General features: G+C 38.0%; 1 protein-coding gene across 1 annotated transcript; it reads right to left on the bottom strand.

Annotated features, from left to right (window-relative positions):
* Nucleotides 1-567: 567 nt before the first annotated feature.
* On the bottom strand, nucleotides 568-24,212 carry LOC124550067 (UDP-glycosyltransferase UGT5-like). Its single transcript, XM_047125284.1, has 5 exons — nucleotides 23,984-24,212; nucleotides 23,289-23,881; nucleotides 14,710-14,932; nucleotides 12,906-13,125; nucleotides 568-1,084 (listed from the first exon to the last, which is right to left on the bottom strand). Exons 1-5 carry the CDS (start codon nucleotides 24,141-24,143, stop codon nucleotides 796-798), a joined length of 1,485 nt encoding a protein of 494 aa, XP_046981240.1. The 5' UTR covers nucleotides 24,144-24,212; the 3' UTR covers nucleotides 568-795.
* Nucleotides 24,213-24,899: the final 687 nt, after the last annotated feature.

Genomic DNA, 24,899 nt, shown 5'->3' with positions numbered 1-24,899 from the left:
ATACAGCCAGAAGTATTTTGGGTTCTCTGCCAGATCCTTTGCTAAGGTGTGATGATAGTATCTTCTCTAGTAGTAACTACAAACCAAAGCTTTCATCAGTTGGTCTCCCTCCATAATAGCTGCAAGACGTCTAGCATGTTGGAGGAAGACATATTAATACTATCCAGAGTCACAGAGGCCTCCTTTTACACTCTAAAGATCAAAAATGGTGGCATTTCTGATTTTGTTAAAGTAAGCAAAGTATGCTGGCTTCTTTTTATTTTTATATCACTTTGCCCGACAACATCCACATTGCAAATAATAATTTGTGTAGGTGCTTCACCAGTCTGGTGTTATGCTCCTTCCAACTGAATTTATTATCAGGTTGTAATCCCAGGACTATCACCATCAACCATTTTAGCTGTATCTTAGACATATCCGGAGAGGAAACCTTTCACAAGCTCTCAACTACATGTAGTGCATCTGTTCAAAGTTAGTGACAACAAACTGGCTATGAACCTTTTATTAATGTTCACAAAATACATCTTTTGAAGTGCATATTGATGGAGATAATGAAAAAGAGTACTTTTTGATAAAAATATTTATTATGTTTTACATTCAGCTTACCAATCCATCCTCAGCGCGTAACACTGTGTCACAAAATTGCTATCTTAGCATGGTGAGGCATACAGACAATATGTTTTGATTATATTTACACAACTGCAGTGAAGGGAAAGTCAGGTCATGTGGCATGCAACTGATCTATCCCACTGAACTCAGTATGCAGTGCCTTGTGGTCTCAAAGCGTTGACATCATCACCGTTTTTTCTTTGACTCGGCACGGACTTCTGGTGTAGCATGCCTTCGGCGGCACCTGCGAACCACAAAGAGGCAGAGCAACACTGGTACCAGCATGCAGACTGCAACGGCTGCTGCAACATCAAGCAATGCCAGCTGCCACCAGTAGAGGTCCAGTGCTGCACTGCGCAAGTTTGTTGCACCACCGTGCCGCAACACATACTCAGTCCAGAAGATGGCGCGCTCCAGAGGCTGCTGGGGCTGGTCATGGAACAGTTGCGACAGCTCTGCTGCACGCTGCCGGTACCTGAAACGTCATAAAAGTTCAAGCTGCATGAAGTTCACATCTTGAGACACACTGACCTTTGTACCGAAAGGGTAATGCACGTGGCTAGCCACTGAAATTTTAACACCATGACGGCTGAAAGGAAGAAACAACAGATTGGGATGAACTGCACTACATACAAATGATTAACATTTCAACAAAGCCATGTAAAGTAGGTAGGAGAAATGGCGTGTACATTCCATATACAAGGAAAGATTATGCAGCAGGCATTTAATTCAGAAATCACATTTTAATGTTGTTTGTGTGGAGAGTGTGTTACGCCTCATGTAAGAATGAGAAATGTTGATGAGCACATGCTACAATTCAACAGCGGCTAGATAGTGGTTTATCATTCACCTGTGTTACTGCTCATGTTGGTCAAGATACATTGATTGTCATGTGGAATAGATGGGTTCAGGAGGGCCATACTCAACACCATGCAATGTTCCCATGTGACTGCACCCAAGACGACAAGTACATAGTTTGCTCAGCTGTGCAGGATCAAACAGTCATGTCACATACCTTCAGTTAGTGAATGGACTTTTTTCCAGCAAGACAAGTGTTCACAAGGACAGTGCGATGATTCATGGAGCACCCCAGACTGTCAGTATGGTGACCACAAGTGCTGTCCCAAAGAGCCCCAGATTTGTGTGTAGCCGCATGACATACATATCCATTTGTGGAAGCTCCAAGGAGAATGAACATTGTCAGATTGCCTTCATCATCATCATCATCATCATCATCATCATCATCCAGGCCAAGCCCATGGTTTTAACTGTATGAAGTGACACTGAGTACATAATGTGATCACCTCTGGCTCACACAGCCAGTAATTTCTCTACATTTCTTATGTTTTAAGGCTGTTGTGTTTGTGTCATGAATTCAAAAGATAATGCTGATCACTTGTGACAACTTAATAAAATCATTTCTCACTCACTTTTTTTAACATGTAAGCACCTACTTCTTTTACACAAGAGAATTCCTAGGTTATATTTTTGTGGCATTCATATTGGACACTTAAGTGCTTTCAACTGGCCACAAAAATAGTCAATACCAAATAATTCTCATACAGACATGCTGCTAGAAATCCACAGATACACTGTCGTATAGCCAAATATATAACAGTGCAGAGAGTTCTCTCAGCTTTGTTGCTGGTGCAGTTTGCAAGTAGTAATATGTGCTTTCAGTATGATAATCTACCCAATACTGCTTAGAACTGACACACTGCACAGAAGTGACAAAAAGCTCAATTTCCACCACAGTTCAAGTCATTCTGTGCAATCATTTTTTACTTGCAGAAACACAGGGTGAAGACTGAAATCTTCATGCCAAGTACTTCTATAAGAGCCCTATGTACCCACTTTTCTCCAATTTTCAGAGGGGTGATTCATGACGAGAGCACTCATGCTCCTTATCACAGAACACGTAATACAGGCAGTACAAATCAGTATGGAATAAGCCTCACTTCCTCCCCCTTTATAAAAATAGTTCTGCAGAAGTATAATTAATTTTGCACATACAAAAGTGAACTGAAAGACATTCTGAGTAACTCTGTGTACAATAACAACAATAATAATCAAATATTGACTATATTGTGTAAATGGATAGCTAAAAAATCTACTCACCAAGCGGCACCAGGGGAACTCACACAAAAGGGTTTAACTTTTACAAGCTTTTGGAGCCAGTGGCATTTCTTCTGGTAGAAGTGTTGAAGGGGAAGGAAGAGGGGTGAAGGGAAAGGACTAGAGGGGTTTAGGGAAAGGGGTACAGTTCAGAAAAGTCACCCATAACCCTGGGTCGAGGGAGACTTACCAGATGGGCTGAGAAGGATGACTGATAATTGGGGACTGCACCAGAGGAGATTTGAAAACCTGAGAGCTTAAACGTGGAAGACACGGTAAGATTCAAGATAGAGATTACCACTAAAACATCATACAAGAGTAAATAAGAGTGGAAAGCTAAATAAATTGTATGTAAAAGACATGGCAGGGGGGGGGGGGGGGGGGGGGGGGAGAGAGACGGCAAAAAATAGATCAGAAAACGAAAAGTGTACGAGGCTAAAATGGAGTGAAGAAAGGAGTAGTTACCGTGAAGAAATGCTGAGATGGATGGAACTGAGATAATTAAGGCCAAGTGGGTGGTGAGAACGAAGAACATGTTGTAGTGCTAGTTTCCACCTGCGGAGTTCTGAGAAACGTGTCTGGGGGAAGGCTCTACATGGTGTGTATGCTCTGCAATAGCGTAACATGTTATCCTGTTGCAGAGCATACTGTGCAACATGACAGTCATGACCTATTCTTCCCCCAGACACCAGTTTCTCAGAACTTCGCAGGTGGGAACTAGCACTACAATATGACCTTGGTTCTTGCCACTCACTTGGCCTTAATTTACATTAATTCCTTCCATCTCAGCATTTCTTCACAGTAACTACTCCTTTCTTCACTACATTTTAGTTTTGTATGCCTTTGATTTTCTGACCTGTCTATTTTTCGCCATCCACCCTCCCACCTCTGTTATATACAATGCACTTAGCTTTTCACTCCTACTAACTTATGCACAGTGTTTTATTAGTAATCTCTGTCTTGCATGTTACTGTGTTTTCCACAATTAAGCTGTTAGGTTTTCAAATCTTATCCAGTGCAGTTCCCAACTATCTGTCTTTCCTTCTCAGCCCATCTGGTAAGTCTCCCCTGACCTGGGGTTCTGGGTGATTTTTCTGAACTGTACCCCTTTCCCTAAACCTCTCCAGTCATTTTCCTTCATACCACAAGTAGTTCAGATATAGAAATTTATTATAACTTTCCTTTACACAGCTATGGAAAAAATACATATTCAACAACCTAGTAACCAATATTTTATGTGCTGCAATACAACAAAGTAGTTTACAATGAGACAATTTTCAATTTTTTATTTAAAATCAGTTGTACAATTTTCCATTCTATGAGTTTGTACAATTTTTAATTAATTTAAAACAAAACTTAAAATTTGCAATCAGATTCAAAATTTCAGATAAAGGTCAAAACTTATTAAAAACATATGCTACACAGCTCATTTATGTTTTAAGTTCTGTTGTGTAAGAATTTCAGCAGTATTTTATTGAAAGTATTTTCATTTTATTGTAAAGAAGTGACTGAAAACAAAAGAAGTCAGACTATGATAGTTACTCACATAGAAACCAGAAATGTTTTTATACGTTTATTTAAGCTTCAGGAAAACATGTACAAACTAACTTATTTTCTATGTAGTCTCATGAATAGGAGACACAGTTTTTCCAGTGGATAGGTAGTTTCTTGATGAAATTTTCATAAAATGAATGTGGCTACTACAGCAGCCAGTTGCACAAGAACACTTCGACAGTGCCATCCTCATAAACCTGTGTCCTCTGTCTGCTTCCTTTATTCACCCAAACACATGAAAATCACAGGTCGATAAGTGCAGACTGTAGAGAGGATGTTCTAGAGTGGTCCAGAACAATTCCTGAATTTGGTATGGTGGTACATTGTAACACATCATACATTATCAGGGGTGAACGTCACTCTTTAATATGGCACAGATTACGTTCGTCTCATCCAGTTCCCTACCTATCTTTGACAAATGTGTAGAAACATACTAGACGGCACTGGTGTATGGAATGATGTCACTGGGGACAAGAATGGCACCAGGTAGTGTTCTTGTTTATTTGAAATTATGACCACATTTTGGTTTGCCGCAGACAGGAGAAGTGACATCACAGTGACAGCATTTGCACAAGACGTACAGTGCCAACTCAGTGCCTTACGGTGTGGGGTGCCATTGGGTACAAGCACTTTTTTGTTTTGTGAACGTAAGTGTAATTATCTGTGTGTTTGCATCTATTTACTCTGGACAATGGCGTTTTCTCTCATAAGTACAATTTGCTTATATTCTGACTGCTAGTAACTCGAGTGATCAAGGAAAATCATCTCATTACTGCATCATTGGCTGCTCAAAGTCACCTCCTGCTCAATTATAGTAATATCTATGATTGCTGAAGAGGACACATTACCCCAAATGTGTCAAAAAAATTTACATGGGCGACTCTTCATAAACTCTTAGAAACCTATTTTTATTATTCTATTAGTAGTTGTTCTTCCCTCCCTTTCCACATTCTTTGCTGTAGAAGAGGAAAAATTTATGACTCTTAGTACTTAACACAACAGCACACTTAAAAGTAATGCCTCTGAATTTTTTATGAGAACACTCTTAAAACTTTTTAAATAAAATAAATGTTATTAACATTCTACATCTTTATTCTTCATGTCAACCTGAAAATATACACGAAACAGTTAACAATGAGCCTATTGCCTCAAGGCCCTCAGTCAATGGAGAAGGAGGAGTTGGCCACTAGTAAGTCTATTAAAAAATTTGTCAATGGAGTAGAAGGAGTTGGCCACTAGTAAGTCTTTCAGGCTCCTTTTAAATGATCTTTGTTTGTAACTAAATTTTTAATGTTTGCTGGCAAATTATTGAAGGTGAGTGTTACTGAGTAGTGGACCCCTTTTTTAACTAAAGTAAGTGCTATTAAGTCCTTGTGCAGATCATTTTTGTTCCTGGTATTGTATGTATGAACTGAGCTGTATGTTTGGAAAAAAGATATATATTATTTAGGACAAATTTCAGTAAGGAGTAAATATACTGAGAGGCAGTAGTTAGTGTACCCAATTCTTTGAAGAGGTTTCTATAGGACGTCCGTGGATTTACTCCACAAATAATACGTATTACACGCTTTTGGACTCTGAAAACTTTTGTTTGACTTTAAGAGTTACCCCAAAATATTATACATTATGACATTATGGAACGAAAGTAGGCAAAGTATGCAAGCTTTTTCATTTTTATGTTGCCTATGTCAGCTAACACTTTAATTGCAAATACAGATTTGTTAAGACGTTTCTGCAGTTCTGTGGTGTGCTCCTCCCAACTGAATTTATTATCAAGTTGTAATCCCAGGAATTTAAGACTGTCAACCTCTTCTATCTGCTCTTCTTCGTACTTTATGCATATGCTGAGTGGAAACCTCTTACAGGTTCTGAATTGCATATAGTGAGTCTTTTTGAAGTTTAATGTCAGTGAGTTGGCTTTAAACCATTTATTAGTAACCATGAAAATATCATTAGCAGATCTTTCTAACTTACAACCAACAACAATTACAGGTGATTTTAATGTATGTTTTCCAAATGAGAGCAATAGAAAAGTAGGTTTAGAACAATTAGTTGAATCTCTTAGCCTGATGCCACTGGTAGATTTTCCAATTAGGGTTACTAATAAATGTCAAAGTTTGATTGGCAGTACATTTACCGATAAGTCAAGAGTCAACAGCATCAGTGTAGGTCCAATTGTAAATGACCTTTCTTACAATGATGACCAATTACTTACACTCACTGACCTCAATCTGTGCAACAGTTCTGATCATTCTTGGAAATATTTTAGGATGATAAATTTTGAGAACCTTAAAAATTTTAACAAGAGCCTGCAACAGATAGACTGGAGTCCAGTTTACAGCGAAACATATGTAAATAAAAAGCATAATACATTTTAAAATGAACTCATTTCTCACTCTGAAGTTAACATTAAAAAAAAAAAATGTTAGAAACTACTATGTAATCACTGATGAGAAGACATGGCTCACTGCAGGAATGAAAACATCCTGCAGAACAAAGAGGATACTGTACTATATAGTTCTTTCACAACTTGTATGACTGAAAGAAACAGCAGCACTATAGCACTCTAAAGAATGTAATAAATAAATCTAAGAGTATGTGAACAAAAACTGAAATTGATAAATAAAAAAATAATATAAAAACAATTTGAGATGCAATAAAGAAGGAAACTGGAAGAAAAACAGGAAACATGACACAGATAGAAATCAAACAAGGTGGTGATATTACAAAGAAAGTTGAAATGGTTGCAGAAATATTGAACAAACATTTTTTAACAGCAGAAGGAAATGCAGGCTGTAAAGGACCTGTGGACAAAGTACTGTCTCTTTACAGAAAGTTATCAGCATCAGAACCCCACAGATATCCTTACCTTTTATTACATTAAATGAGAGTAAAAGGATAAGTAAGTCATTAAAAAATAAAAGGTTCAGTCTTATAATGTAATAGGTATCTAAAAACTAAGATTCTGTAACTTACCAAACGAAAACGTTGGTGCATTGATAGAAACAATAACAATAACAAACACACACAAATTTCAAGCTTTCGCAACCCACGGTTGCTTCATCAGGAAAGAGGGAAGGAGAGGGAAAGATGAAAGGATGTGGGTTTTAAGGGAGAGGGTAAGGAGTCATTCCAATCCTGGGAGCGGAAAGGTAGGTCTTTCCGCTCCCGGGATTGGAATGACTCCTTACCCTCTCCCGTAAAACCCACATCCTTTCGTCTTTCCCTCTCCTTCCCTCTTTCCTGATGAAGCAACCGTGGGTTGTGAAAGCTTGAAATATATATGTGTGTGTGTGTGTGTGTGTGTGTGTGTGTGTGTGTGTGTGTGTGTTTGTTATTGTTATTGTTTCTATTGTTTCTATCAACGCACCAACGCTTTCGTTTGGTAAGTTACAGAATCTTTGTTTTTAGATACATTTATCCCCCGTGTAATGTTTCCCTCTATTATATCATATCATTATAATGTAATAGGATAGATAAAAATGTACTCACCAAGCAGTGACATAAAAACACACAGATAAATGAAGGTTATACTATCGAGTAGATTTTTATCCATCTGATTACATTATATTGTCAAAAATTGATTATTTTCATAGTTATTTAAGTCTAGTTTTAAGCAACAAATTCAACACATCTCTCCAAGAAGGAGTTGTCCCTGATAGACTAAAACTGGCTGCAGTGATATCACTCTTAAAAGGTGATAAAAATGATGTTACAATCTACTATCCAACCTCCTTTTTAACTGTCTTTTCAAAAATTCTTGAAAAACTTACGCACAGATTGATTGTTGATCATCTCAACTGCCATAATATCCTCATCAATAGTCACTTTAGGACCTTTTTTTTTTTTTTTTTTTTTTTTTACTGAATAAGCAATATTCTCTTCTCACAATTAAGACCTGGAATTCATTAACAAAACAATGTCTCCTGTAGGTATTTTCTGTGATCTCTCAAAGGCATTTGACTGTGTAAACCATCAAATTCTTTTGAAAAAGGCAGAATATTATGGTTTAGGTGGTGCTGTTGGTTTGGGGCTTCAGTAATACCTTAAGGACCAAAAGCAGACTGTAATGCTGAATGGTTCATCCAGAGAACCTGCCTCATCTGAGTGGGGAACCTTAAAATGTGGAGTGCCACAAGGCTGTTTTACTTCCACTGCTATTTCTAATTTTCATTAATGACCTCCCTCTTTGTTCCGATACGAAGATACATTTACTTGTTCTGCAGATGACACTACAATTCTCATTAATGAATTGTCTGGCAACAACCTTTAACAAACTATGAACAAAGATTTCACTGCATTTTTAAATTGGTTTTTCTCAAATGGTCTCTCACTCAATACAGATATAACCCATTATTTGAGGTTTCTGTTGTGACTCGCCGATCTTTAGAAGTGTCGCCGCGCAGTTACACGCATCCTCTACATGCGGCGCTGCCTGCCAGCGATGCAGCAGCCGCGCCATCTAAGCGGCCAGCCAGCCAGTGGCCGCTAGACTTGGACTCAGTGCTTATTTGACTGTTACCATGTACACATGTCTCACTTTGTCTACTTGCTCTGTGACTTACATGTATTGTGTCGTCTTTGAAATATGAGTGTTCAACTTGACGTTACAACAGTTTCATACACCACAAATAAATCTTGAAGTAATTAATATAAAGTGTAGAGATCAACCAAAACAAACAGCTGAGGATACAAACTTCCTGGGTGAATATATGGACAGCAAATGTAATTGGTCAACCCACATTCTTCATATTTTTAAGAGACGTAGCTCAGCAATATTTGCTCTACAAGTTATTGCATCTGTGGCTGAAATAGTCACTTTCATTCATTAATGTCACATGCTGTTATATTCTGGGGGAACCAACAATCTGAAAAAAAAAATTTCACTGCACAAAAATAAGTTATCAGAATAATTAGTCTTGTCCATCAAAGACACGCTTGCAAGTACGTGTTTCAAAAGAGGAGGATCCCTACCATCTTCTCAAAGCATAGGTTTTCCTCTTGTCCTTTGTCTCTAATAACCTTTCCCTGTAAAAAATAACAGTGAATATCATGACTACAACACAAGACCCAAAGTAACTTCCTAGCAGATTAAAACTGTGTGCCGGACTGAGACTCGAACTCAGGACCTTTGCTTTTCGCAGGCAAGTGCTCTACCATCTGAGCTACCCAAGCAAGACTCACACCCCATCCTCACAGCTTTACTTCCACCAGTACCTCGTCTCCTACTTCCCAAACTTCACAGAAGCTCTCCTGCGAACCTTGCAGAACCAGCACTCCTAGAAAAAAGGATATTCTGGAAACATGGCTTAGCCACAACCTGGTGGATCAGTCCTGAACGAGATTTTCACTCTGCAGCAGAGTGTGCGCTGATATGAAACTTCCTGGCAGATTAAAACTGTGTGCCGGACCGAGACCGAGACCTTTGCCTTTCGCGGGCAAGTGCTCTACCAACTGAGCTACCCAAGCACGACTCACGCCCCCATCCTCACAGTTTTGCTTCCACCAGTACCTTGTCTCCTACTTTCCAAACTTCACAGAAGCTTTCCTGCGAACCTTGCAGAACTAGCACTCCTGGAAGAAAGACTGGCAGGAGAGCTTCTGTGAAGTTTAGAAAGTAGGAGACGAGGTACTGGCAGAAGTAAAGCTGTGAGGAAGGGGCGTGAGTCGTGCTTGGGTAGCTCAGATGGTAGAGCACTTGCCTGCGAAAGGCAAAGGTCCTGAGTTCAAGTCTCGGTCCGGCACACAGTTTTAATCTGCCAGGAAGTTTCGTATCAGCACACACTCCACTGCAGAGTGAAAATCTCATTCTGGAAACATCCCCTAGGCTGTGGCAAAGCCATGTCTCCGCAATATCCTTTCTTCCAGGAGTCCTAGTTCTACAAGGTTCACAGTAGAGCTTCTGTGAAGTTTGGGAAGCAGGAGACGAGGTACTGGTGGAAGTAATGCTGTGAGGATGGGGGCGTGAGTCGTAATCGAGTAGCTCAGATGGTTGAGCAGTTGCCCATGAAAGTCAAAGGTCCGGAGTTCGAGTCTCGATCCGGCACACAGTTTCAGTCTACCAGGAAGTTTCATATCAGTGCACACTCTGCTGCAGAGTGAAAATCTCATTCTAGAACCAAAGTAGTTTGCACACTGAACTGAAATGTCTAAATTGGCTTAAAAAAGGAGTTTATTACTCCATCATTAAGCTGTTTAATGTACCCCCAATGCATATCAAATGCCTTCCCAAACAACTGCCAAAATTTAAACAAATTCTGAAAGAGTACCTATTACAGAAATCTTTTTATATGGTCAATGAATTTGGGAGAGAAAACGAATACCATCACTAAACTTAAAACTGTTTTACAAATACCTATTTGAGCATTATCACAGACATTCAAAAATCCTGTTTTGGTGTTACTGCATTTATTTATTGATTTTAATACTTAGCTAAAATTTGATTCCTGTATATTTACTAATTCTTTCTCAGTGTTACACAACTTTCTGTTAATTGAATCAATATTTTTAACTTTATACTTTATTTACATTGTATCTTTTATTGTATGTGCAATTAGACACATTCTGTATCCTTGTGATTTGTTCCCAAAACAGCCACTCTGGCAATGAACACATTTTGCCAAAGGAGAAACCAGTTTGTTGATACCATAACTGTAGAAACTGTGGCTCTATTGACAGAGCCACAACCTCATCTGTGCTTGCACCGCTTCATCACTATCAAAGTGATGTCCTCGAAGGTGTTTTTTAATTTATGGAAACAGAAGAAAATCAGATGGGGCCAAGTCAGGGCTGTATGGAGTGTGACTGATGCTAGTGAACCCAAGGTGTTGGATTATTGGAGATGTTGCAATGCTCATGTGTGGTCTGGCGCTGTCATGCTGAAGGAGGTGGCGTTTCATATGTGGATGAACTCTTCACATTCAAAACTTGATTACAACACACTGTTTCTCATCCAACAATACAATGAAGTTACACCGCCATGTACAGGGTGACATTTATTTAACTATATGGGGGAAGGAAAAAAAAAATAGCTGAAAACTATATTACACACACACTTTATTCAACATGTAAACATCACTACACATTTTTGGATTTAGGTTGTGGCATGGCCAATATGCCTGCCATTATTGGTGATATTGTGACACAGATGAATAGCAAAGTTCTGCATGACCCGCTGAAGTGTCGGAATATCGATGCTGTCGAAGACCTCCTGAATGGCTATTTTCACCTTAGTAATGGTGTTGAGGTTATTGCTGTATACCTTGTCTTTAATATAGCCCCACAAAAGAGGCATGTGTTCAGGTCTGGAGAATATGGTGGCCAATCAAGGCCCATACCAATGGCCTCTGCATACCCCAGAGCCAGAATGCAGTCCCCAAAATGCTCCTTCAGGACATCAAACACTCTCCTGCTTCAATGTGGTCAAGAACCATCTTGCATGAACCACATCTTGTCAAAATCAGGGTCAATTTGGATAATGGGGATGAAATCATCTTCCAAAATCTTCATGTACTGAAACTTCCTGGCAGATTAAAACCGTGTGCTGGACCGAGACCCAAACTCGGGACCTTTGCCTTCCACGGGCAAGTGTTCTATCACGTACTGTTCGGTAGTCACCGCACCATCAAGGAATAGCACATTAATTATTCCATAACTGGACACTGCACACCACACAGTCACCCATTGAGGGTGATTCTCATTCCCCCATATGTGCCAATTTTGCTTATTGAGGAACCCATCCAGATGAAAGTGGGCTTCGTCACTAAACCAAACCACACAGTGCACACTAATTCCCATCATACCCACAGCCAACCATGCAATCTGAATGTCCTAACGCAAACCATTCAGCAGTTATGACAATTTTATTTCAGGTAGTTCTATAACTGTCACCCTGTACATGCTACAATTCAAGGTCCTCTACTAGCAGAGGGCTGCAAATAGCTAGATGTGAAGAATAAAGATGTAGAATGTTAATAACATTTGTTTTATTTAAAAATCTTTAAGAGCTATCACACGAAAAAATCATCAGAGGCATTACTTTTCAGCATGACCTCACATCTTAAGCAAATCTTTCATTAAAAAAACTATTGACAATAACCCCGAAAATGCATTTCAGTTCACTAATTTTATTATTATCCAGTTTCCACTTAAGTTTAGGTCTCAGTGCCTGCAATTGTACAAACATAGGAATAAAACTGTAAAATTAGTCATTCACCCAAAGGTTCGTTTGAATAACAAAGTACTTTTCTATGCCTGGTCCTACTGGGGTTTATAAGCCTTCACCTTCAACCTGGGGTACTTGTAATATGAAAGCTAAGTCACAATGTAACTTGGCGTTTTCTCTCCCATAGAAACCATACCCAGAAGAATAAATGATTTATCTTACAGAACAAATTCTTAGACTGGTCAGGGATCAAACTCTAAAAGTCATTATTTATAATATAAATATCATTATTAAAAAAGTGGTTACTTTCCAATTGTGAAATCTTTGATGATCTAAATAACTGTCTATCACTTCAGGTGAATATTTACTTCCCTCTATAAATAACCAAATAAACTGCCCTAGCTTAGCACTGAACAGAATGGTAATGATGGACATGCTAATAGAAATGAATGAATTAACTTACTTTTGCTGAGTTAAAACTTCATTGATTGCCCACAGTAATGACTCTTCTGTTACATTGTGGAATAGTAATTTAACTGCATATCCTTTGTCCTCAGCTCGAATCAAATTCACTTTCTGATCACCAAATAGTGGTATTCCTACAACTGGAACTCCATGGTAGACAGCTTCTTGAAGACTCAGTAAGCCACCATGTGATATAAACAACACAACATTTTTATGTCCTGTACAAAATAAAATAACATTATTGACATTTTTCCCCCATATATCTTAGAAAGCACACACACAGACAGAGAGAGAGAGAGAGGGGGGGGGGGGGGGGGGGTTAAAAAGACATAAGAGTTCAAACATAGTGTTACTCGCATAACAAGGTGACCTTCCCAATAGTAACTAGGACATATTTCAAAACCTAAATCATTCTTTCTATAAACATGGTATTCTAAGGGAAATGGGCAGAAGGAGCCAGGTAAACTTGATTCGCAAGACCCATATAAAACTGTAAGTTGACAAATGTTAAACAAAATACTTTGTTACATGATATCTAGCAAGCCTTGTAACTAGATAGAAAAATTCTTGAGAGGCAGAATGCAGCAAGAAATCCTGGATGGACAGCCCTCTACAGCCACAGGAGTAAAATCAGGTCTGCCCCAGGAAACTATAACAGTGCTATTACTGTCCGTACCATTGGTAACTGATAGAATAGGGTATTTATTATGTGTACAGACTTTTTTTGGATGATTTTATATCCTTAACAAGTGATATTCAGTCAATATTGTAGCAACAATCAGTTAGATCTGGGCTAAAACCAACCATGTGAAAATGTAAACAGTTTTTGACAAACCAGAGAAACGTTTTGAACTTCACAAAATATTAAAAAGTAGTAATCTTTGGATATAGAATTAATTAATTTCAACTGGACTCAGTCATGTCACACTAATGTATTAGAATCTGACATGAAGACAACAAATTCTCATTTTAGATCAAGCGCACGACAAGCAGTGATTTATTAATAAATACTGGGTAAGTGAATTCTGTCAACGAAAGAGATCCCTTATAAAACATTTATATGGCTCAAAAGTTATTAAAGTTCTGTTAGTTGGGAACATCTCCAGTCAGCAATCAGACAAACAGCAGGCACCAAGCACACATAAATAAAAGCAAAATTAATTATCACTGTCTACTTTGCTTTGCTGTGGTTGGTGTTTCAAATGCTGAGAAGTCTGAACTTGCACATACTGTAGGAAAACACACCTAAAACTTCGAAGGATTTGGTTTGAGAATAATATCTACAACTGTTCTTTAGCCCTTTGTGTATCATTCTCATTGATAAAGTGAATATAAAATTATGAGACAAAACAGGTGGCCAGTACTTATCTTCATAATGTGATATTTTAGTACTGTCATGAGACACACAAAAAAATACATACACTAACCTAGCTTTCAGTTGCAGTTTCAATGAGTGAATTTTCCGTTTTATTCAACTGTCGATCAAATTAGAGCAGTAATAGCTAACACAGAAAAAATATACCTAATCAATTTGTTACGTAAATGGAGTGAGAAGAAACCCTTATTTATGTTACAAAGACAAGGCACAGATAAAATTTGGGTGTTGTAAATATAAGGACACAGATAATGTTCAGGATTCTAGAATGAGGCAAGAAATATAAATTGAGTCTATGGTATACCAAACATCTTCTTTCAATACTAACTATTAACTAACAAAAAAATCATTATTCTTAAATGATTTAAGTTCATTGCTTAATGATGACAGGATAAGACAATCTCAGACCAAAAATTAAGTATATTACCCAAAATATCATTTTGGGGAAACCATTTCCCAAGATGTACATTATTTGGCTTCCCAACCATAGTATCTTGATCCCATTTCCACAGTACTTCTTGCTTCAGTTTTGAGAAAGCTTTCATAAAGGCAATGAACTTGTCATTTGGCATTTCAGAAGCTTGAACATTTGTTCCCAAACTGAAGAATATAACTCCTTCTTTTGAATTATCCAAAATTGTTTTAAGGTCCTGCAACATCAAAAAGTGAACATTACTAAAACCTGTATTACTGGCTGACAAATACTATATATTCTTTCGTTTGATACAACACCTAATTTTCCTTGCAAATAAAGTTTCATAATTACTAATACAATAAATAACCTATGATTCATGAAGTTTAACAAAACACATACAGTGAAATGAGTACATTCATTCGTTCAAATGTAAACTTGACAGCACATAAAACTGGAAATGGAAAATCACAGCCAGAGTCGAAGTCTAACACAGTACTGACACAAATAATATGTATCATGCCATTTTCCTGGGTTACGCTGAAAACACATAGAAGAAGAATTATTGTGGTAATTACCTGTATTGGCTGACAGTAGTTGAACAAAGATTGTATACCTGTTGTAAATATACTAGTCACAGTGTATTTGCGTTACTCCAGGAATGTTGAATCAGATTGTGTACATGTATGGAAAGTGGTTGGTATTGAATTGTAAAGAGAAGGTGCAATAAAATACAGTCATCATCACGAGATCACTGGCGAGCCTCCAATTCAGTTACATCATCTTCTCATTTTATTAATCACGAAGTCAGTTTTCAGGTGGAATGGATTCTATAGGACATGGGGTGCTGTGGATGACCCTGCACCATGGTTGATACTATTTCACAGATCCACTGTGAGAGCTGTCCAGATTCACTATTTGGGCCCACAGCGAGGAGTCCCTATGACCATAAATTACTCTTTCTTTACAGGTTCTGCTGATGCACCTGCAGTTTCTGTGGAGCATTGCAAACTGGATTAGAAACTAGATCTAAGATTCATAATAAACACAATGTACTAAGAGAGAATTCATTCTGTCAGTATTCTAGTGCTATTCCAAGAAAATACAACAACCTTTCTGCAAATGAACTATACTGTTATTAGCTACATAAGCACTTAAGAGGGAAACTTCTGCTGGTTCCCACTATAGCTGAATGAATGTCATGTGGCAGTCTTTGTAACTGGTTAGAGGGCCATCAGCTACAGATGGAAGATAATTAAATAGTGGAACATCATCACACAACAGTAAACAAACTGCATCACAACAGACAGCATATCAACGGCAGCAGTATAGTGTCTACAGAAGTTCCACAAACACTATGGGTGTCAGCACAACCCACTGTGCTGCAACAAACAACAAATATCAGGCAGGTGTATAGACATGACCTTCATGTTTGACATCAGTGGTGTGCGCCTGACAGTAAATCGGATAAACATTTGTGCCTGAAGGCGACAAACTCAGCAGTCACAATATGCAACCACAAAGTACTGACTACCAACTTAGGTCTTGCCACACCCTTTACAGTGAAACTTGTATTTGTTAACACCATTGAGCCCTTATTAGGTGCTGATTTACGTGGGCATTATGCATTAATGGTGGTTTAGAGCAGGGGATGACTGCAGACCACAGTCGTCGACAACACAGTAACTGGTACAAAGGAGTGCTCAGCCTACAGCACAGTACAAAGAATAGTGTACGATATACTTGCCTTACTGGGTATCTTTGCCCTTGTATATTCTTTGAGGAAAGATGAGTAGTGGGTAGTGTGCTAAATGGTCATTGTTGCTGGAGTGCCAAGATATAATGAAACAGTTTGGGAGTATATGAATAAACAAAGTACTAAAGTGTGTGTGTTTATATTGTGAAAAAGAGCCAATTGCAGTGTAATAAACAGTGTTTCAATGGAACTGCTGCATGTGAAGAATTACTTCCACCTTTCTCATGACTGGTGTGTGGTATGACTGTATTTATCTGACCAGTATTTATTCCTCCCCACACTGATCAGAGTCATTACAATAGACAACACCATGATAAACTGCAAAGAATGCTTTAACCAATTTACAGACACCAGCACAGCACAGAAATGTGCATCATATCAATACCACATCTAGTTAACCCATTTAACAGCACACACACATAATTGCCCTAGAGCACCTAACAGAAACAGAGGCCATATTTGAAGAAATGGTCCAAGCTGGGATAATTCATCATTTTGAGAGCCCATGGTCTTCACCTTCGTACCTCATTCTCAAGAAATGTGCCTAATGGCACCCCTGTGGTGTTTTTCATGCTTTAAATGCCGGGAGAAGACCTGGACAGTTACCCTACACCACACATTCAAGATTTTAGATGTGCATTAGCCGGTCCAAAAGTTTTAAGTATCATACACTGCCACAAAGTGTACAACCAAATAACTGCAGTGCCTTGTGACATCCTGGAGATTGGTAATTACACCCTTTGGTGTACCCCAGCAGTTCAGACACACAGAGTTTGTCTATTAGTTTATGATGGATGTGTGCACCATATAAAAGGAGCAAAAAAGATTGTGGTTCATTACTTTTTGTGCATCTGTGATTTGGCAAATACCATACACTACAAAGAACTCACCACTGCTCAGACTGCAATCCATAACTACAGCATTTACTGGCTGACCCTTCACAGGACTGTGACTTGCCCAAATCCTATGGTCAGGAACCAAGTTAATGTGATGGTGATATGTCTCTTGGTGGAAGCCAAGGCCCTTAGATTAGATTAGATTAGATTAGATTCAGTTTTCGTTCCATGGACCCAAAAAATGAGATGATTCTCGTGGCTGCTGAACTTGTCAGAAAGTATGACATAAAAACATTTGAATATAATACTTACTACCCTGATCATTGTCAGGAGATTGTCAAAACAGGTGAATACAATGCGGTAAACTGGAACAGCTAATATTTACAGAATTAACACACTGTCAGAATGAAACATTGTTATGCACTATTAATAAAGTTATCATACATAAAATACCTAATCTTGACTGTTGTGACCAAGTGCTGTCAAAACTGAACTCTAAAAGACATTTTTATTCAAGCTGGCTTAACAGTCCCTGTTAAGATATTCATCTGTAGAGTAGAAAGAGTTGCCTATCAAAAAACCATGATTATCTGAAACTAAGTTTTTAATGGTTGCTGGCAATTTATTCAAAATGTATGTTCCTGAATAGAGGACCTCTTTTGGACCAATGTAAGTGATTTTAGGTCTTTATGTAGATTGCTCTCATTCCTAGTATTGATACTATGTATTGAGCTATTTGAGAAGCAGTGGTTAGAATACCAAGTTCCTTTAACAGATTTCTTAATGATGGTCTTGAATTTACACCACATATGATTCTTATCACACACTTTTGCTCCCTAAAAACTTTTGCTCAGTTTGATGAGTTGTCCCAGAATATGATCCCATATGACATAATAGAATGAAAGTAAGCAAAATATGCAAGTTTTTTATATTTATATCTCCTACATCTGAAATCATTCTCACTGCAAATACAGAATTGTTTAGGTGCTTAAGCAATTCTGTGGTATGCCCTGAATTTATTATCGAGTTGTAATCCCAGGTTGACACCTCTACTATCTGCATATCTTCATATGCTGCTTCACATATGGGAAGGAAATCTCTTACAGGTTCTGAACTGCATATAGTGGGTCTTCTCAAAGTTTAATGACAGTGAATTAGCTTTAAAGCACTTATTAATGTCAGTGGAAATTTGATTAGCGGCTATTTCTAAATCTCTACTTGACTTGCTACTTATTGCAATGTTTGTATCATCTGCAAACAAAGCAAATTTAGCATCTGGCAATGCAACAGATGAGAGGTCATTAATGTACACAAGAAAACTAATGGACTCAACATGGAACCTGAGGAACACCACATGTAATTAATTTCCAGTCACATGAAAACTGACTGCTTACTGCACAGGTATTTCACAATAACACCCTTTGCTTCCTGTTAGATAGATAAGACTCAAACCATTTTGCAGCACTGCCGGTGGCACCATAATATTCTAATTTACTTAAGAGAATGCAGGGGTGTACCTAGGGGTTGGCAGGAGTGGCCCCCGCCAGGGGCGCAAGAGCAAGGGGTGGCGCAAATTCCAAAGGCTGCCGACGATGATGTGACAGAGCGCCACGCCGCCCTCTGAAAAAATAATTCTGCGCCGCGGCCAGTCTGGTACTAGAAATTGTGGAAAAATTTGCTGCAGAATGGAGAAGAGATAGTAAAGGAAGACTGTCTGATGACAAGAATCCTCTTCGCTTTACTGGGAGGCACTTTCCTCAGGTCACTCCAAGTGATCAGTCCAAGAAATGCAGACTATGGTGTAGATGTGCAGTCTGCTCAAAACAGAATGTGCGCCGCGGTTGGTATTATCTTTTCAGATAAACTTTTGCAAAATACTACTACTACTACTACTAATTTATTCTTGATTTTTTGCAGTGCTCAGCTAATATACTACTACTACTACTACTACTACTAATTTATTCTTAATTTTTTTTCAGTGCTCAGCTAATATATATTACCCAAGCTGAACCTCCTTACTCCATGAACTTTTTTATCAAAGCACAAGAGCACATAACCTTGCAAACCAGTTTTGACATCTTCATCTTCCTGCGAATGCATAAAGTGTGATTGTGGTCAGATCCAGTTGACATATTTCTTGTTTAATTGGACAAGTAAAAATATACTCTATATTCATGGTAAGTAAATATTATTTACTTGTTATATTACCTTATGGCAACAGTTGCAAAATATTACCTGAAAGTACCCAGAAAGTCATATTAGACATATTAGACCTATTTAATAACAATTATCACATACACCTATAAACAAGATTCGTTGTTAATATTACTGGTCTCATTAATTTTCTTGGAACAAGGGAAAATATCAGTCTTTCTGTATTGATAAGGGGGTGCATTTTTTGCTTCCTGGGGGATTCTTTAGAGGTCACCATTTTAAATTCTTGCTAGGGGCGCCACATACCTAAGGTACACCACTGAGAGAATGCTGTGGTTCATACAGTCAAAGGCTTTTCACAGGTCACAGAAAATGCCAGTAGCCTCTAATTTATTATCTAATGAATTAAGTACATTCTCACTGTAAGTGTAAATAGCTTTCTCTATATCAGAACCCTTAAGAAATCCAAACTGTGACTTGGACAATATATTATTTGCAGTCAGATGCTTAAGGAGACACTTTAACACAATCCTTTCAAATATTTTTGAGAAAGCTGGCAGAAGTGAACTTGGTCGGTGGTTTGATGGTATCTCTTTATCCCCCTTCTTGTAAAGAGGCTTAACTTCAGCATATTTTAGCCAATCTGGAAGTGTTCCACTGATAAGAGTTTGATTACACAAATAACTTAAGATAGAACACAACTTTCATGAGCACTATTTGATTAAGTTTTTTTGATATGTTATCATACCCGTTGGAATACTTAGATTTTAAGGATTTATGATGGATGCTACTTCTATGGGAGATGTTAGTGTTATTTGCATTTTATTGAAGTTATTTTTGAAGACTTATCTCAGGTACTCCATTGCACTGTTCACCAAACCCGATAACCCCAAGCTGTCAGTAACAGAAATGAAGTACTTGTTCAAGAGGTTTGCAACACTACCTGTACTTTTTACCAAAGACTCATTTATTTTTAAAGTTATCTGTTCCTCTACCTTTTTGGTCCCACCTGTCTCTGTCTTCACCATATCCCATGCAGTTTTTATTTTGATGCCAGATGTAATTATCTTTTTCACACAATAAAGCTGCTTCGATTTCTAGATTACTTGATTCAATATTTTGCTGTATTATTTGTAATTCATTACATTTCTAACAGCAGAGCTATTCCTAGATAGTAGATACAGTCTCCTTTTTGTCCCACATGATATCTTTATTCCTTGCGTAATCCATGGTTTATTTTTTGACTTCTGTGTGATTTGAGTTACCTTTAGGAGAAAACAATTTTCAAAAGTGGAGCGAACTTTATTAATGAATGCTTTGTATTTTCCATTTGAGTCATAAGTATTACAAACATCTATCCAGTTCATATATTTGAGCAATTTCCTGAATTTCGCAATTTTTGACTTATTTATTACCCTCCTGTACACAGATTTAATAGATTTTTTATCCTGACAAGTTTCAACATTTAACATAAGACGCTGCATGTCATGATCAGACAGCACATTTACTATTGGTTATGTGATATGACTTTTTTTCCCTAGATCTGTCTACAAATATATATTATCAATAGCAGTCTCAGAGCATTTACATATCCTAGTAGCAAAGTTCACAGTGTGCCAGAAATCTGTAAAGCAACTGTCAGTAGTGTTCAAACTCTGCACTAGCAAACAGCAAATATGACTCTCAAGTTACTGACTGACTGTTTTGTGTGGCTATTAATTAAAAAGATGCCAATGCATGGGCATGGTCATGTAGCCAGTGCCAGCAATGCAAATTTAGATAATGTGTACTTGCCAACATTAGGCCATTTCAAGGCTCTCGAGCCAGATGCACCCATGTAAACAGTGATCTCGTAAGGCTGCTTCCAACTATGAGTGGCTACAGACACCTTTTCACAGTAGTGGACAGGTGTATTTGATGGGCAGAAGCTGCAACCTCCATAGATATTCCTGCTGAGACAATAACAAACACCTTCATTGCTACCTGGATAGCAGGAGTTGGTTGCCACCTCCACATTGCTACAGAACAGTGCCAGCAAATCAGATCCATTTTGTTCCAAGAATTACCCATTTTTTCTGCATCCAGCATCATCATATGACAACCTATAGTCCCACCAGCAATGGAATGTTAGAAAGAAGGCATGAGACACTAACAACGGCTCTCTTGTGCCACTGCGCATAATGGTCAGAGGCCTTTCCCTTCATTCTTTTACACCTTTGCACAGTGTAGCAGTCAGACATCAGAGTACTGTTAGCAGAAATGATGTATGTGAAGACGTTACACATTCTGGCAGACTACCTCACACCTACACCGTTACTGTCTGCAGAGTTGATGGAACAGCTCTGAGGCCTGCGGCCAAGGTCCGAGGCCCACCTGCTTTGCACCATAGTGAACATCCCATTTTTGTCCACAAAGATTTGGACAATTGTACTCACATCAGGCTCTCACCACTCCATCCACTGTACACAAACCCCTGCTCAATGCTGTGACGAGGCAATCACACCAGAGAGAGCATACAAAACCACAAAGGTCTCAGTCAAGTGATTGAAGCCAGACTGGGCCCTACCTTCACCTCTCCAAGACACCACACTGATGCTACAAGTCTTACCACTCTCAGACATACTGACTCCAAAGAGCTTTGCAATAGTGCACTAACTTCCTGGGGTGGGATGCCAGAAAATGAAAGATTTAGTAGTCATATCAAAAACTTACTTCCTCGCAGGACGCAGATGTTCTGGACATGGAAGGCATTTGGAAGAGATATTAAGTGGTAAAGAAGTCACATGCTGTGACCTTCTAAGCATCAAATGAATCTTGTTAAGAACTGTGAGCTGTTTGTTGTGTAAATTACATGTTTTACATAGATCAAACAAATCAATGCAGTAAAACAAGGAATAATTGTTGAAAGTGGGATTCAACTCAAAGACTGCTATTCTAGACTTGCTTATTAGTCTCTCAACTATGCCACCAAAGTATGAAGTCATACATTAAGCATGGCAATATTCAGGTACCTCTTACTATTATTCTGTCCTTGACTCCACCTCATGATTTTGACTTCAAATCCATTTTCCCCATCTGAACAAACTTTCCGTGGGTTTTTGGAGAGTGCATGCTCTGTGCTGAGTGTCAATTAAGGCACAAATATCCCAGTAACACATGCAGTTACAAGTGACCTTTTCTTTTATGAGCAGTACTGTGCAGTTTGTAGAGTAACTGATGCCTATGTAACATGGGGGGCAATTCAAAATTTGGCCACTTTTACTATTTGTGCTGCCAAGTGTGCATACCTTCATTCTTCATGTTCTGTAGATCCTATCAAGAAAAAAACCTTCAGGGGTGTAGAATGAGTCAGGGTATATATTTATATGACTACACTTTTATTTTTCCAAGAAAATAGTTACCTACATCTGTGACAACAGAGGCTACTTACAGTACACTACTACTTCTCATACAACTTTACAATGGATCTGTCTGTTGGGCCCTAAGTAACTTTGGCTAAATAGTCACTTTTTTTCCAATTTTCCACTGTTATTTCTGTAGAGTCCCCACACAGGGAAATACTGTATCCTCTAATGTGTGCATTGACTCAAAATTCCCATTTCTGTATACTTTCAGAAGTAAAATACAGCTTTGGCATTAAAAATGAAATTTTCAACTATGAATATGTAACATAAGCAATAAAATAAAGTTTTGGATTTCGAGGCCAACTGTTTACCGAATATATACTTTTATTTTCAAGAGACATACAAAAATTTCAGTATTAAATCAATCAAACAGGAAATGCAAGATTGCTTTAGTTGGATATTGCATGCAAAATTGCTTTAGTTGGATATCGATCTTATATTCACCTTTGGAAGATCTTTTGCAGGTTTAATATGCATTCCTCCAACTTGAATTGTATTTGGTGTTAGTGGCCTGGAAAGGCCTATGCTTTCATGGTTGTTGATGAGAACCAGGGAACTGCTTTTGAACAATTTCTCAACAGATGGTAAATTATCAATATTCTTAGAATATGACAACATAATTTCTTGTTGATTGGGCACATAAACAAAGAATCGCAGTAATTCAACAAGGAGCCCATACACACTGTTTAATGTCCGTTGTAAAAAATTCATATTCACAGGAATATCAAGCATTATGTCAGGAATGTAGGCATATGCAGCAGGATTGCCAACTGCATCACCCATCACAAATGCTAGAGTATTAGGAATTTGTTGTATAATACTGGCATTATGCTTGTGAGCCAATCCAAGAAAACACTCTGTGAAAACTCCAGCTATGAGGAGATCGAACTTCTGATTATTGGATGTTATTAGATCTTGTACTTCTGGTGTACTGATAGCATTCTTGCACATTGAACTTCCAATGGTGCTAGAGAAGAGAAGTAAAATAAATGGGTTAACTTCACCCATTTCAAACAGGGACATGTTTCTCTCTTTTCCTGTAAATAATAAAGTGAGGCAATAATAGGTAATGCTGTACATCAGATATGAGTTTTATTCTACTATGTATATATACTTTATATTAACACTGGTTTACTTACGGAAACTGTCCATTGTGACGTTCAATTTAATATCTCTTATGTTCTTGACCGGGGGAGACTGTGGGAATGGACTAATCACAGTCAAATTATGTCCTCTCTGTGCTAGTTCATGAAGCAGTGGTGACAAAAAGACCATGTGGCTCTTGCTTGGAACTGACATAACTGACAGAATGTTAGCTCCCTGGCACTGTGTGATAACTCCAGTTAGCAAAAGTATACACTGCCAGAATCTCTGTAACATAAAAGTAAAAACACAATAAAATCTTTATGTATGTTAGCTATTTAGTTTTTAACCATTTAATTTCATATTCCATGGGTCATTTGTATGGTAAATTGTAATGATGTGCAATGAGTCATTTTACATTAACATTGCAAATTAATTTGTAAATGCATTTATATGCTGAACATTTACAGATAGTTTTATTATTATTATTTCTTTCTTGTCTCAGACGATATGTCTGGTTAAAAATGGAAGGTGACCCGGACCTTGATCAAGCGTGACTTCCTTTTAACTGTACGGTATATGTTGCATTGCATTTAGGAACTTTCGGGTAATTGAACAAGTGTCAATAATTACAGATTTCTGTAGTTGTATATATAAGTTTGGATGTAGCTGTATTGCATTGATGTACTGGTGGATATTGTGTGGTATGACTCCTGCAGTTGATAGTATAATTGGTATAATGTCAACTTTATCCTGATGCCACATGTCCTTGACTTCCTCAGCCAGTTGGATGTATTTTTCAATTTTTTCTCCTGTTTTCTTTTGTATATTTGTTGTATTGGGTATGGATATTTCGATTAGTTGTGTTCATTTCTTCTTTTTATTGGTGAGTATGATGTCAGGTTTGTTATGTGGTGTTGTTTTATCTGTTATAATGGTTCTGTTCCAGTATAATTTGTATTCATCGTTCTC

The sequence above is a fragment of the Schistocerca americana genome, chromosome 1 (assembly GCF_021461395.2).
Source record: "Schistocerca americana isolate TAMUIC-IGC-003095 chromosome 1, iqSchAmer2.1, whole genome shotgun sequence".
Lineage (NCBI taxonomy): Eukaryota > Metazoa > Arthropoda > Insecta > Orthoptera > Acrididae > Schistocerca > Schistocerca americana.
Note: the sequence above shows the minus strand (reverse complement) of the source record. Positions and strands in the feature narration are given on the sequence as shown.